This window comes from Eulemur rufifrons, chromosome 20, assembly GCF_041146395.1.
Source record: "Eulemur rufifrons isolate Redbay chromosome 20, OSU_ERuf_1, whole genome shotgun sequence".
Taxonomy (NCBI): Eukaryota; Metazoa; Chordata; class Mammalia; order Primates; family Lemuridae; genus Eulemur; species Eulemur rufifrons.
The window spans coordinates 39,964,213-39,979,823 of record NC_091002.1 but is presented as its reverse complement, the minus strand read 5'-3'; the positions used below and the strand labels follow the sequence as shown (position 1 = coordinate 39,979,823).

The 15,611-nt window shown below is 47.9% G+C and overlaps 1 protein-coding gene across 4 annotated transcripts in view; it reads right to left on the bottom strand.

The window, feature by feature from the left end:
- Positions 1–15,611, bottom strand: part of EYA2 (EYA transcriptional coactivator and phosphatase 2) — a 139,049-nt gene that overhangs the window by 114,244 nt on the left and 9,194 nt on the right. For 2 of the 4 annotated variants that reach the window (XM_069496209.1, XM_069496212.1), the window contains exons 2-4: positions 14,408–14,453; positions 10,830–10,972; positions 264–380 (exon numbers count right to left, since the gene is read on the bottom strand). In XM_069496209.1, the coding sequence (XP_069352310.1) occupies positions 264–380; positions 10,830–10,972; positions 14,408–14,453 (306 nt within the window). Of the gene's footprint in view, positions 1–259; positions 381–8,268; positions 8,272–8,700; positions 8,709–10,825; positions 10,973–14,407; positions 14,454–15,611 lie in introns of those variants that run through there. The other 2 variants (XM_069496213.1, XM_069496210.1) reach the window with 2 other exon arrangements.

Below are 15,611 nucleotides of genomic sequence, written 5' to 3'. Positions count from 1 at the left end.
GTAGCCCAGCACCATGCTTATTTGCTTCATTACGTTCAACCTCTTCCACAATTATCCAGCTTATTTGTTGACTTGTTCATCGTCAGTCTTGCCCAGCTGCCAGGTAATTGCCATGAGGGCAGATCTCGTCTATTTAGTCTACTACCGTAACTCCACTCCTGGAGATAGAGCTTGGCGCATAGTAGGTGCTCAATAAGTCTGCTGAATAAATGAATGAATGAATGGACACCCAACTCAGACAGGGGCCACAGGGGCACACTGACCGTGCATCTGGTAGGTGTACGGGCTCTGTCCAGTGGATGGGGTGCTGAAGCTCGAGCCATAGCTGAGGAATCCACTCTGGCCAGGGGAATGGTTCAAGCTGTCTTCTGTCTTGATGCCTTTGAAAAAGGGGGGAAAAAAAAAACCACCAAGGACACATGATTAGGATGAGTGCTTGTCACCTACAGAAGAGCTGGCGAGTCAAGACGGCATGCAAATTTATCAGCCTTCCAATCAGGAATTGCAAACTGGTGGCTTGTCAGCCCAAGTTAGTATACAGACACATTTTGCTTGGCCTGCATATTTTTAAGGAAAATCTGAATTAGTAGCTTTTGTTTAAAAATCAGAAGATGATGGAATTATGGCTTCCTGGAGCCACAGAATGGTCCAGCAACACCATGTCTGCATTCCCTTGTGACGACTGGCTGCCCCAATTCATGTATTTCCCAGGTCACCACAGATTTCATACTAGCTCTATGACATTGGGACTGGTTTCAAGGTGCTATTTTCTCATTGAAATTGTATTTTTTTTTATATTCCAGGACACTATCAAAAGTGGGGAAGGGAAAGGCAGGCAGTCAGCTTCACGCTACCTGCCTGGCTCTGTAGGTCCGTGAGTTTGCAGCCCCTCCTCCACTGAGTAGCGCCAAGCATGGCTTCAACGTCCATTAGGATTTTGGGTGAAGGTGTTAAGTGAACCATCTTTCCTCAGCAAAGATGATGCCACTTAACTGCAAGACACAGTCTCCACTCTTCTCACAGGAGGACTTACTCATCCCAAGGCCACAGCTACAAATCTGCCTTCTGCTTCAGCCAAACTCTGCGTGCTTCCCCAAAGCACAGGTGCCAACTCCACGAGCAACTGGCTGGGAGAGGGACTGTGTGGGGATGGAGAGCTGATTCATCAGCAGTCCATTCACGCTATTTTTACTGAAAATGTAACAAGCCCACTGTAGACAATTCCAATAGTACAGAAGGCACAGAGAAAACGTCTCTTCTCATCTCGACCCCAAACCCCAGGTCTTCTTCCCACAGGCAACTGCTATGACCAGCTACTGTGTTCCCCTCCAGACAGGTTCTGTGCATCTGCAAGCTGATGTGTATAATGCGTATGTACATATAATATATACAAGTCCTTCTTCTAAAAAATAAATGGGAGTATTCTATAAATTCTGTTCTGCATTTTCCTCTTTCTTTATTGTCTCACAATACATGATAATAATCATCCTCCATCACCTTATAAAGTTCTTCCTTATTCTGTATTTATGGCTGTGCAATATTCCATTGTGTGGCTTCCCCGTCATTTAACCAGTCTCCTATCCATGTACTTTGGGGTGGTTTGGAGATCTTATGACCTATAATCTAAGCTGCAGACAATATACACACACATGTGCACAACAAATGTATCTTACATACATGTATATGTGCAGAAAATACATAGATACAGATAGACTTATATATGCATATACATATATATTTGCTACAGCTTAGTTTATAGTTAACACACACACATTTTTGTGTCCATGTACAAGTATATATTTTGGGTAAATTCCCAGTGGTTGGAATTGCTGAGTTCAAGGGCAAGAACATCTTAAATTATCATGGATGTTCCTAAATGGTGTTCCCTAGATTGTAGGCGGACATTCTCTCCAAACAATGAGTGTGACTGCTTCCCCACACCCTGCACCAAATGTATTATCAAACATTGCTTATCTTTATCTATCTTCTAGGTATAAACCAGTATCTCATTGCTGTTTAAAATTTCATTTCTTTAAAGAATATTTCTAGTTCTGGGGATGGTTTTGCAATTGAGGTTTCCCTCCCTCTCACTCAGTGACGCCCATAAAACAAACAAAAGAATTCTCAGTAAGGTAAGAATGGGTGGATTCTGAGTCAGAAGATCTAGGCCGGATGGGTGTTTGCTTCATTGCTTGGTGACCTGGAGAGGTTCTCCTGCAACCCCAATTTGGAAGCCTCCTTTCTTATGAAATGAAGGGTCATCAGGAAATTAAAGGAAGAGGAAAGAATGAACATATGAGGCTCTGAATGAGGTACTTAAAGAAAAAACCACACAGCTCTCTTATCCTCATAACAATCACACAAAACAGGCAATATTATTTCCCTCAATTTAAAGATGTGGGAGCTGAGGGTCAGAAAGCCAGTCCACCTGCCTGAGGTCTTACAACTAGCAGGTAACTCTGAAGCCACGGCTCCTTATCTTGATGCTTCCCAGTAAAGGGCTAGGAATGTATGCGACAGCTGGTACAAGACTTCAGGAGCAATGATGACAGCAACAAGCAATATTTATACAGCACCTGCTATTTGCTCAGTCCGTTAGCAGCGATTAATGCTGCACCAGGTAGTCAGCCTGCCTCTCTGTGCGCCTGCAGTAAACTCTGAACTCTGCGGTGGCCCCCAAGGCCCTACGTGGGCTCTGCCCACCCCTCTGACCTCACTGCCTCTCCTGCTTCCCTCAGTCACTCTGCTCACACCGTGTTCTCAGCTAGTCTCCTTTGTGTGAGCGGCTGAAAGAAAATCCAACATCTGAAATATCATTGCTGATTTGGCCAATCCCTTGATGACAGACTCTAGGATGGTTCCAGTTTATACTATCACAACCCAAGACGGAATGGACACACCTCCTCAAGCAATGGCAGAGTGTTCGCCTTGGTTGGACACAATAAGCGGAATTGCTGCATCAAAAGGTAGGGACATTGTTCATTTTACATGGATACAGACAAACTGCAAGATATTTTTGGCCTCAGGCCCTTTGCACATGCTGTTCCCTCTGCCTAGAATGCACATCCCTTCTTCTCCACCGGCCTAATGACTTTTCATCCTCCATTTCTCAGCTTCAATGTTGTTTCCTCAGAAAGGCCTTTCATGGCCCAAGCCAGCCCCTGCATGGCGCACAGTTCTCCTGCCTGGCACTCGTCCCAGTTCATTGTTGAACATCTGCCCCGCTCAGGCTGGGAGCTCCAGGAGGGCAGGGGCTGGGTCTGTCTTGTCCCCTGCAGTATCCTCATCTGTGGCTCTCTGCCTGGCACATAGTATGTACTCAAAAAATGTACACCGAATGAACGAATATGAAAGAAAACAAAATAAAATTTTTTGCCTGTCCTTTTGTCACTCAAGGGATTGGATATAAAATTCTAACCCATTAGAAAGGGAAGAGCACATGAACATGCCAAAGGCACACGGGGGGCTGAGTCCTGTAAATCCGCCCAGATTGTGGTCCACGCACCAGTCACGAGTTCACGATGAGAAAGGACATACGTGGAGAAGCAAACATTCAGAAACTTCCATAGTATCTTGACACTGCTGTGACATCTAAGACCATATCTCCAGGCTTGCATTTTATATGCTTTTTAAAATGTTTAAATTTAATTTTTCTAGTAATTCATTTTATTTTACTAATGTATCAGTTCACGACAGATTGGAAATAAAAAAATAGAAAACCATAAACTGGTCTTTCAAACCGGCTGAGAAGCACTGCTCCTTAAGGGATTGAGTTCAAACGAAATCTAGTCAAGGTTTGGCCTGGGGACAGACCGATCTCGTCAGCTCTCCCGTCCCCCAGCGTGCCTGATGAATATCTTCACGGCAAAGAGAAAGCGGCCTCTGTACGATGCTCAGGAACTATGCACAGGTGCCCCTGGCTTCTGCACACGGAAGCACTGAAGTGAGCGTGTGCATTTCAGAGTGGGTGTCAGCAATAGAGACCCACGAGCATTCATTCATTCATTCATTCATTTTGCAACTCTTTGCTCAGCATCTACAACAACCCAGAGATACAGAATCTTGATGCTGGGGACACAGCAGTGCTTCGAGCTTACGTTCTAGTGGGAGGAGAATAACAGTGGAAAAATAAGTAAAACATAGTCTGTAGAACCACACAAATTGCTCTCTGGGTAACAAGAGAGAGAACGTGATTGGCTCCCAACCCCTGGCACGCTCAGCTGACCAGCTGCACACACTCCGTCCTGCCATCTTGTTAACCTCCCACTACCACATCCCTCCAAACACGGTTGAATATTTCGGACTCCATTTACAGTCTTAAGCTGCTAGGCAGAAGAATAAAGTGGAGAAAGAAGTAGCAAAGTTGGCTGAAGGGAAGTTGGGATTTGGAATCTTAAATAGAGTGATCTGGAAAGGTCTATGGGGAAGGTGACATTTGAACAAAGACCCAAAGGAAGTGAGGGAGCAAGACTTGTGGATACCGGGAGGAATAGCTGTCTAGGCAGAGGGAACAGTGTGTGCAAAGGCCCTGAGGCAGGATTGTGCTTACTATGTCGGATGAACAGGCAGCAAGGGGGCCAGTGTGGCTAGAGTGGAGAGAGGGGGCGCACAGAGGGGCGGGCAATGAAGTTGGAGAAGCCATGGAGGTGGGGGCAGGGTAGACATATTGCATTGGAAAACCTCTGGCTTTGAACCTGAGTGAGAGGGGCCCTGGAGGCTCTGGGCAGAGGGCAGGCAGGAGATGGCTTGTGTTTAAAATATCAGCAGCCCCTCTATTGATGCAGGTGCCCAGTGATGTGAATTTTGGATCAGCCACTGCACTGGAAGGCTCAGAGTCCTCATTTCCTGTCCTGGCTCTGTGATACCACTTAGGCAGGCCCCTCTGCTCTCTAAGCCTCAATTTTCTCATGAATACAATGACAGTTTTAGACCAAATTAGTAGTTCCCCATCTCCAACGACTGTGTATAACCTGCTTATTAGTCTTGGTCTTCCAGTAGCCCAGGGTCACTGATACAATAATTCATTTCATGTATTTTTTACCATCAATATGATGATTCATTTCATGTTTTTCTTTTCTTTTCTTCTTCTTCTTTTTTTTTTTTAAGAGACAGGGTCTCCTTCTGTCACCCGGGCTGGAGTGCAATGGTGCCATCATAGCTCACTATAACTTCTAAGCTCGAGTGATTCTCTCACTGCAGCTGGGAGGATCCTCCTGAGTAGCTGGGACTACAGGCCCATCCCACCTCGCTCGGCTAATTTTTTTTAAAGAAATTTTTGTAGAGACAGGGTCTTGCTGTGTTGCCCAGGCTGGTCTTGAACTCCTAACCTAAAGTGATCCTCCTCAAAGCAATGGGATTGCAGATGTGAATCGTGGTGCTCAACCTCATTTCATGGATTTTTAAAAAATGAACTCAGTTTAAAAACTATTTGCTTGCTTGCCCTAAGGCTCAACCTCAGTCTCAGTATATAATATATCTATAAATTTATATGTGTATAGTATATGTATATATGTAAGATGCATATTAAAATAAATATGTAACTACAAAATTCCTTTAGAGTCCACTTGTGCACATACCGTCTAAGATCATCTCAGGCGCCCCAGTAACCCCGGGAGCGCAGTGCAGGTAACTCTTACAAATGATCCCTGAGAGCCGCCTCCGCTCTGCCACCCACAGTTCTCACTGAGCTCTTTGCTTCCCATGAGCTCTCTCCCGCTTGCTCCAACGGTGAGCTTGCGGGCTCCGGTTACCTAACGCAATCAAGCCACTGGGGAGCAAAGGAAAGACAAAGCAGGGCCTCTGCTCTCCACCCCCAGGAACTTATCTGGAGGAAAATCCCACCCTGGCATTTCAGAGGCAGCATGGAAGCCGGGCCCATACTGTTCTCTTGGGCAGCACAGGAAGGTGTTAAAGGATCCTACAGGATAGACAAGGAAAGTCTACTCTGTGTTTGAGCACTGAATTCTCCCAGTTCCACCACTGGATGCCAACAGATTCATTTTCTCTTGGAGCAGATCTCTGTTTCTTCGTTAAGAAGTTTGGATCTACTGTGGCAGACTGAAAACTGCAGCCATGGTATTTGGCAGCTCCTCTTGTCAAGAGGTGGAGACAATTCTCACACCCCTAGAATCCAGGCTGGTCCCGTGCCATGCCTGGACTGATAGAAGTGGCTGGCGTGAGTGTGGGTTCTGGGGAGTAGGCATCAAGAGGCTCTGATGCTTCTACCTTCGCCCTCTTGGAAACCTGAGCCCACCACAGTGTGAAGAGGCCCAGGATGAAGGCCGTGTTAGAGGGAGGCCTAGCCAGCCAACCAAGAGAATTACAAAACAAATAATAAATCAGTGTTGTTTTAAGCCACTAAGTTTTGGGGTGGCTTGTCACACAGTCATAGATAACAAAAATGCTCTCCTGTTATCCAGGAAAGTGGAAGATGCATATAACCTCATGAACCAGAAATTCTACTCTTAGGTTTCTACCTCTGAGAAATGCCCAAAGATGCTGTTTGCAGCATCCTACATAACGGGAGGCAAACAAAAACCCCAAACCCTAAATGACCACCTAATGGAGAATGGATAAATGCCTTATAGTACAGTCAAATTATGCAATATTATACATTAGTGAAAATGAATGTACTACATCTACATGTATGAATAGGGATAAATTTTACAGATGCAATGTTAGGTGGAAAAAGCAAGTTGCAAAAGAATGCATACTAAAAGTACATAAAGTTTTAAAATATGCTTAAAATACTCTACCATCATGGGTCAGCAAACTGCGACCCACAGGCCAAATGTGATCCGTTGCCTGCTTCTGTAAATAAAATTTTATTGAAACACAGATATGCCCGTTCATTTATGTATTTTCTGTGGCTGCTTTCACACTACAATGGAAGAGCTGAGTAGTTGCAATATGGTCTGCAAAGACAAAAATATTTACTATCTGGCTCTTTGCAGAAAAAGTCTGCTGCCCCCTCTTCTACAAAAAGAAATGCAGGGGAATGATAAACATCAAAATCAGGGGTGCGCTATCTCTGAGAAGGAAGAAGGCCACCTCCCTTTATTTTTTAAGTTGCACGGTCAGTTCATGGGTGTTGGTAGTGTTACTCTTTATGCTTTTATATATGTCTTTAATATTGCATAAGAAATTGAGAAAAAAGATACTCAATGCTCCCAATGTCCTTGTCTCTAGTTTGCTCAATTGTGTTATTTCCCTGAAGCTATTTAAACAAAAGTAAATAGTGCTATTTGCCAAGGAGCAATGAAAAAAGTTTCCCGACAAGAGTCCACAAAGTTTGCCCAGACGATGAGCAAACACTCTTGCTGGGGCACGGGCATATGCGAAGGGAAACAGCTTTTCATCCCGCCTGTTATTGTTCAGTGACATGGACAATATAGGGGTGTGTGTGTGGCAGCCCGGCTTCTACCGATACCGCTGGCATTTACTGAGAATTTTTCTTGGGCTAGGCCCTCTGAGGAAGTCCTTCATCTAGATCAGGGACCATGGGCCAAATCTGGCCCACTGCCTGTTTGTATAAATAAAGTTTTATTGGAACACAGACATACCCATTAGTTTACATATCGTCTGGCTGCTTTCACGCTACAGTGGCAGAGCTGAGTAGCTGTGACAGTGACCGTATGGCAAACTAAGTGGAAAATATTTACCATCTGGCTCTTTGTAGAAAAAGTTAGTCGACCCCTGATATATATAATAGGTGATCTTGCTTAATCCTCACAAGAACCACGATGAGGTCAGATTAGTATTACTCCCATTGTATTAACGAGGAAACTGAGGCACAGGGCGGTGAGGCCATTCGTCCAGTGTCTTACAACCAGCAACAGGCAGAGGTGAGATGTGAGTCCAGGCAGCAGAATTCCAGGACATGTGTTCTTATCACCTACGCGGCATCGTTCGGGAACAGACTCTCTGAGAGTAACTGAGACAGTAAAATAACTTTGAACCAAATTAATTTCCATCTGATGCCATGTTTTGTCTGGGAGCAGGACTAGTTTTCTTTTATGTGAAAAATAATATGGCTTCATTTTTCTTGGCTGCCAGCCAAGCGGGGTAACTTATGTGTGATTGTATCATAAGCCTTCTAGCAAAGGAGGGAAAGAAAGTTAGAAGAGATGCCCACACCTGTTGGCCAAGGTCTGTCATAGGTAATCCCCCAGGATTTACGGAGTGCACGCCCAGGCCGCAGAGCTCAGCGGGGAGGGCTTGGACCCCGGAGCTGGGCTGCCTGGGTTTAGTTCCACATCTGCCACCAACCAGCTGGGTGACCTTGGGTGAGTTTTCTATCCCCTCTGAACCTCTGTTTCTTTATCCCTCAAGGGACGATAATGATATGACCTTCCTCGTAGGGTTGAGGTGGGGATTAAAGGAATTAATGGACATAAACCAATGTGAGTGACAGGAAGTCAACGGTGGTGACCAGTACTAATGCCTGACTTGCTGCCCTGACATGACCTGTCAATCCTGCCTCCGAGTCCCTCCTGCCTCTGTCTCCTGCTTGCCCTGGGCCTCCAACACTTCCTGCTCCAGGCGCCATCTGTCTCCCGATGGGCCTTCCTGCTTCTCCTCGATTCCATCCGATCCGGCCCCCCACAGCAGCCAAAGTGATCTTTACTAAACCCAAATTGAACCACATCACCCACTGCTTATACACTTTCCAGTGGTTTCCCTTCTCGCTTGGAATAAAACCCCAAATCCTTCCTGGCCTCGGAGGCCCTACCCACCTCGCTCACTGCATCTCCCGCCCGCTCCAGCCCCTGGTTGCCCTGGACTTGCCAGATTCCTTCCCATTCCCGCAGCCACCCCTCCGCCCGATGCTCTCCTGTCTGTGACCGCACACTGTCACCTCTCTGTTCCCAGCTGAATAGCTCCTTATTGGAAAGGCCTTCCCTGGCTCCAGAACCTAAAATGAGTCTTCCTTGTTTTCTCTTGCCAGCTTCTTCTCTTCCTTTACATCATGTATCACGGTTTGAAATAGCACACATTTAAAAATTTTATTTAATTTTCTTCTTCTTCTAGGCTAGGGTTTGCAAACTCAAATGTCTTCATGGGACAGGGGTAACTCAAGGGATGACCATGGGCCGGGTGGGAACTGTGGCAAACTAGGCAACAGGAACCGTCCATAGAGGTCCTGTCGACCCGACCCAGAGCCACCGCCTCCTGACACCAAAAATGAGGACCCAGTGCTGCTCGAGCACCTGTCTCAGACTGTAAGCTCCAGGAAGACAGGGCCCATTCTGCTTTGTTGACCACTGTATGCCTAGCACATGACTCCATGTCGAATGGATGAATGAATGGATGAACTCATGAATTAGCAGGGCGGAGGTAGGGAGGAAGAAGAGGAAGGAAAGAAATATAAGATTCGGCCTCTGTACTCAAACAGAAGTAACACCATCTGGTTGGGAAGATGAGATGGACATGTTAATTTTACAGTTGTAGAAACTGAGGCTGGAGAAGTCAGGGGCAGCTGAATCTGGAAGGAAGGTCTCCTGTCCACCGATCCTATGTTCCTTCCACCGGAGACCACGGGTCTGGGTGGACTCTGAAGCCATCTGCAGTGGGCATCTGTGGTTTCTGCCTGCCTCCGGCTCCTTTGTGAACCCCTCCGTCCTCCTGTCCAGATTAGCTGTTTGGGGCGAGGCCAACCTGACCCCTGGTTCCATGCGTGGACATGTGGCCAAATGTGGCCACCCAGAGCATTCCATCTTCCTGGATGGACATGGGAGTCCAGTCAGGGAAACTCTTGGTACTGGATGGGGAGTCCTGGAGGGGGGGGCTCTTTATTGGGGCACTGCAGCCTCGAACTGCCAGGAATGTCTTTGCCACCACCATGGGAGAGGCTGCCTGAGACTGAAGCCCACACGAAGGGAAGCAGAGGCTGATTCCTGATATTATCTCTTGAGTACCTGGATCCAACCCTGCCTGAAGCCAGCACTCTAAGATTTTTCAGCTATGTAGGCAATAACCTCCTTCGTTTCCTTAAGTTGATGAGCTTGGGTTTTTGTTATTTGCTACCTAAAGAACTTTGGTTGCTACATCAATGAAGAGGGGAGGGAAGGGCATGAGTATGGGCCAGAGGCAGGGCCAGGTGAGTGGTGGATGGTGAGCCAGGGTCGCCAAGTCTTCATTTCTTAGCCGTAAGGTGTGGACAGTCGAGGCCGAGAGGCCTGTTGTTTCTGCGCTGCCCCACCCCCTGCCTCACTTTCTCCTTCTGACACCACCACTCTGTTTCCTTTGAGAAACCCGCCCCCCCATACACAATCCATACGCTTCAGCCTCCTTGTCTCCCTCACCCGCTTCTCCTTGCCTTGGGGCAGAGGCCAGCATGGGATTCCGGTGGAATTGCTAAGAAAGATGAGCTCTCCTTCCACTGGGAGAGCTGGGCTAAAAGGACGCAAACCCAGAGTAGATGGGCACCATCTTTGCTGCCCCACAGGCAGAACCTGTGCGGGGGTAAAGCCGACTGAGAGGAGAGCATCTGAGGATGGAGTGAGACACGTTCCTCGTGATGTCATTTGAGCACCCAGATCCAGCTCTACCTGATGTCAGCTGGATCTCTAAATCTCTGCTGTGTGAATCATTCACTTCCTATTCTCCCCAAACCAGCTTGGGTTAGGTTTCTGATTCCTGCAATCAAAAGAGGTCTCGATATAGTCTACAGAGTTTGAACCATATGTAAAGTGTCTCCCATGTTCCTCTATCTGCAATCCAAAGTTAGGCTGGCTCCATTTATCATTCTGCATTTAACTGAGGCGATAGGCAAAACAGAGACATGATGTTGGGGACCCCAGGAGGAAAGCAAGGTGTCTGGTACTCACTGTAAGAAGGGATTCCATAGGCTTGTGCTGGCGGCGGGTAAGCTGTGTAGGGGGCGGCCTGCTGGATGCCCGCGCTGTACTGCGTCTGGCCGTAGGCCGCCATGGCTGCGCAAGGCTGGCTGGGCAGGACACGCGGGCAAGGTCTGTGTGGAGGGAGAGAAGATTAAATCTCCAAGCCCAGCCCAGCATCCCTTCCCTCTTATCTTGGCATCAGCATCACCACTTTTCTTTGGGTATTTACTCTCTCCAGGGCAGAGACAATGTACGTGTTCATCAAATCCCATTTCATTTTCCTCTTTTACATTTTCTCCTTGGCAGTCAGATTCAACCATGTGACTGGGTTCAGCTCAACAGAATGTGGGTAGGTATGTTGTAAGCCACCCAGGCCTGGCAAACAAATACATCCCCCGGCACCCCTCCTGCCCTCTCTCCTCTTTTGGCGGCAGTTGTGGGGGGCACAGGTTGAGGTGGCAGAGCCATACTATGGAAACATCCTGGATCCCTGAGTCAGCTTGTGGAGGAGAGCTGTCCTGGAGAGCTTCGCCCCAACCACACTGGACTTCACATGAGTCAGAAACAAACCTTTGCTGTATGAAGCCACTGAGATTTCAGGGTTTACTGATGACTGCAGCATTGCCTATCTCATCCTGATTATCTGCCTTAATTTAGACACCTTCCAAATTGACTGCAGCTTTAACAGGGCTGTCAATCAAGACACCTGGCTCTTAGCCAAGGGGTGGGCACACGATGCAAGATCATCCAGTCAGACTCTGTCGTGGGAATTTGAATCTTGGGCTGAGCAATCCATTCCAACAGTCACACCGTAAAGGGACTGCTTTTAGTTCCTTCATATTGCTGGGATCCCAGGATCTGGCACATTCTTAGTCTTCCCTCAAGAACTGATTATTTCACTTTCATTTATGTTGTGAGCTACTCCAGACATTCCCAAAAAAGTCCTTGTAGACTTACATCAGCTAGAGTTGATTTCATTGCTTGCAACCGACAACCACAAATAGATTCTGTACTTCATGGTGAACAACAGGTTCCATAAAAGGCTAGGATTTAAAGTGCCACTTACCTAAAATATTGGTAATATGACAGCTACTGGTCATTGTGTTCTTAATATGGGCTGACAATTGTTTTGCATAGGCCTGATATGTACATTGTATGTCATCAACGCTCTGATCAACTCTCAGGGGTGGAGGCTCTAGTAATCCCCACTTTAGAAATGAGAAACTAGAACTCAGAGAGCCCAAGTCACAGCAAGAACGTTGTAAATCTAGAACTTACACCCAGAAGTCTGACTCCAGAGCCCACACTCGTAACCACGAAACTTTGCTGCTTCCCACTTACAGGACTGGGATTCACCCAGACAGCAATAAATAAAGTCAAGTGAGTTGTTCTAACACCAAGAGGGCAAAACAGTGGCCCAGGGGCCATATTCAGTCCGAGGATCCATGAATATCATTTCTTTGGCCAGTGTAGGTATTTTTTTTTCCCTAATTTGAATTTGTTGACCATATTTTAAAACCAGGACATTACACACACACTCTCGCTATTTCCCCCTTCTCTTGGAAAGCAGGTGCCTCAGGAAGGCTGGGTCTGTACCCTGTGTGGCGCTGTCAACGGGATCTGAGCAGGAGCGGCCACCTCTTTACACTGAGTGTCACACGCTGTCTGCAAGAGTCCGTTCTAGGCCCACTTCACTTAGTGGTAAAGGTAGCTGACAATTCTCGTTCCTATGATGTGCCAGACACTGTCCTCGTTACTTTATTTGGATTGGCTCATTTAAGCCTCCCAATCACTGTGACAACTCTTAGAGGTAGTTACTATTCCTATCCCCATTTTACAGATAAGAAAACAGAGGCAGAGAGAGACTAAATAACCTGCCAAAGGCACACAGTGATACAGAACTTGAACCCTGGCTCCAGAGGCCATAGCCTTAACCCCACCTCTATGACACTTTGCCTGGACACCACGGCTGGGACAACTTGACATCACATATCTAACTCTGGTAACTGGCATCTGTATACTGGTGAATGTTGCTGAGATTCCCGGATCTGCTGTACCTTGTTCTATTTTGGCTACATGACATCACTTTAGGTAAAGCCCGTTTGGTTCCAGAGTTCCTCCTACATAGGAAACTGCATGGCAGGTAGAAGATGAATGCAGAAGTTTATAGGATTACAGGCAGATGTCCTCCTGTCCTTCTTTCTTTTTGACGACTGCTGTGATAAAGGGTAATTTTGGGGAACTTGTTCCAAGATGCATAAGCAACTCATCTGAGCTGGAGATGCCAGACCCAATCCTGGAAAGTGTTTCATTGGTCAGCGTTTCGGCTCTGCGGGGCACCTGGAAAGCACGTCTGGTGGGTTGGGACTTCCTGCTAAGCAGAGAACCTTGTTTGGAAAATGTCCCCGATTCCTACTCTTCCTTAGGAGAGCAGTGAAAGGTGGAGATCCGAGACGATCAGCTCCTGCTTCCCATCAAAACCCATTTAAATGACTCGCATTAAACTGGGGCTAAAGTTAAAACCCAGAGAGGGATGGAGGAGCTCTCCAACCTTGAGGCCTTAAAAAGGAGTTAGATAGATTTAACAGTCCTCAGTTGCTACTAACAACTCCCCAAAACATCTTCTAGAGGGAAAGGAAGGCTGAGAAAATGTCCTCCTTATAAATGTCGTCTTCCGTGTTGGTGAGGAAGGAAGATTTCCAGATGCTGAAAAGCTCACCGCCTGGCCTGAGGGCCACGCTGGACATGCGGCCAGGCCCAGGGCTTTGCACACAGCACGGGCTCAGACTGGCAGCTCCCGAGGGCAGCACCCGGAGGGCCCTGGTTAAAGCCTGTCCAGCACTGAGCTCCACTGGCCCGGCGCCTGCCTATGGCGGAGCATCTATGGCACCAGGTTGAGATCTCTGATTTACTGGTCTGTCTCCACCACTAGACTGGAGGCTCTGCAAGGGCAGGGACTGTGTCCTCTGGGATTTGGTATCAAGGAGCGATGCGTGAATGTTGGGATATGAAGAAAGGAAGAAAGGAGAGAGGGGAAGGAGGCAGAAAGAGAGAGGGAGGAAGGTGAAGAGAGAAGCAGAGGGGTGAGAAGGGGGAGGGACAGCAAGAGGGACAGAGAAGCATGGAGAGAAAGGAGGGGGAGGGAAGCAAGGAGGAAACGAGAGAGGGAGAGGCAGAGAGGAAGGAATGAAGAAAGTCTACGCATGGGAAAGGAGGGGAAAGGAGAGAAAAGGAAGGGAGAAAAGAATTTAAAAAAGAACAAGAGAAGAAAGAAGAAAATAACAGCCAACTCTCTCAGAACGCTCTGCCCCAGGCCCCATTCTAAGTGCTTCTTACATGTTTTGCTTGTTTCATGGGGCAGGCAGCATGCTGTGCCCCTTTCCCAGATGGGAACACTGAGGCCTGAGGACGTGGAGTCACTTGCTCAAGGTGGTTCAGCCAGGAAGTGCGGGGGCTGGGCCTCCTCTCCAGGGAGCCTGGCTCCAGAGCCCTCTCTCCTAACCCCCATCTCTCAAGACAGAAGGAAGGGAGAGGGTGTGAGAAGGAGAAGAGGAGATGATACTCACCTTGCAAAGGGCTGGGACACTCCCAGGGCAGCCGATTTGGTGATGCCTGGAGGAGAAAAGAAAAATTGGGAGGGTTTTAGCTACCGAGGTGATGTTCTGCAGAAGTAGTGACTCAGGACACTGGCTTAAGCAGTGCTTTGCTTCTTGGAGAGTTTCTGTCATGGGCTTTTTCCTCCACAGAAGCTTATTGGCGGCGCAATATTTTAGTACTCATCGTCTTTCTTTTTTGAGAGAGTGTCTCGCTTTGTCACCCAGGCTGGGCACTCTCCCTCTTGAGGGGTTCAGAATGCTTTCTGGGTGTGCTTTGTCTCCAGGTGCTCAATAAAGGATGACATATAAAGAATCTATAGCATCTTGAAACACCAGAGTAGAATCCATTCCCCTCCCATTGCACAGATGGAGAAACAAGAGCCAAAGAGATAGAAAGAACGTGCCTGAGCCGACAGGCCACCTGATTAGACAGCAAGCTGGTGCCATTTCACTGCTGGATGGAGAGCCACTCCTTTCCCCGCCTCAAAAGCGACCCCAAGGACCCCAGAATGGCCGCCACTGGCAGGCTTTGATTACCCAACAACCATTCCCCTTCCTCTGATGACATCACCTTGCGTTCCTCCCCTGCCTCCCCATCTCCAGTGCCTGGGGTTCAGGTGCGGCTGTCTCCAGCACTCCAGGGAAGGCACATCCTGAGTTCTCCCCTAGGCACCACCTAGGGTGACGGAGCAGGGAAAGGACGAGGCCTGAGCTCCTGGCACAAGTGCCTTGCACCGTATCCCTGGACACACGGCACCCACACCGCTGGCAGAGAATACGCAGGAGGTGACGAAAGGTGAGAGTTAAGCTGGGAGAGTTGTTTGCCAGAGGACGGACGACTTCACGTAAGGAGAGTTCACCGGGGAGTCTTTGTGCTCCACATCTTCAACAACGCAACTCCCTGTCCTCACTGCGGAGTCCCGGACAAATTCCAGACACTGTGTCTACTGATGGGGAAGGTGTGCACCAACCTGCCAATTCCTGTGCCCTGTTGTGGAGGGCAGTGGCTGGGCCATCCTTGGGCCCCGAGGCCCAGAGCTCTGAGCCTCTCTTAGCTCCTGAGCGGAGGGAGACTCAGCAGACCAACTTGGACTCGCAACTCCTGCACTTGCTGCTGTGAGACTCTGGGCAGGGTGCCTAGACCTCCGGAGTCCCCCTGGGCAACGGGGCTAAA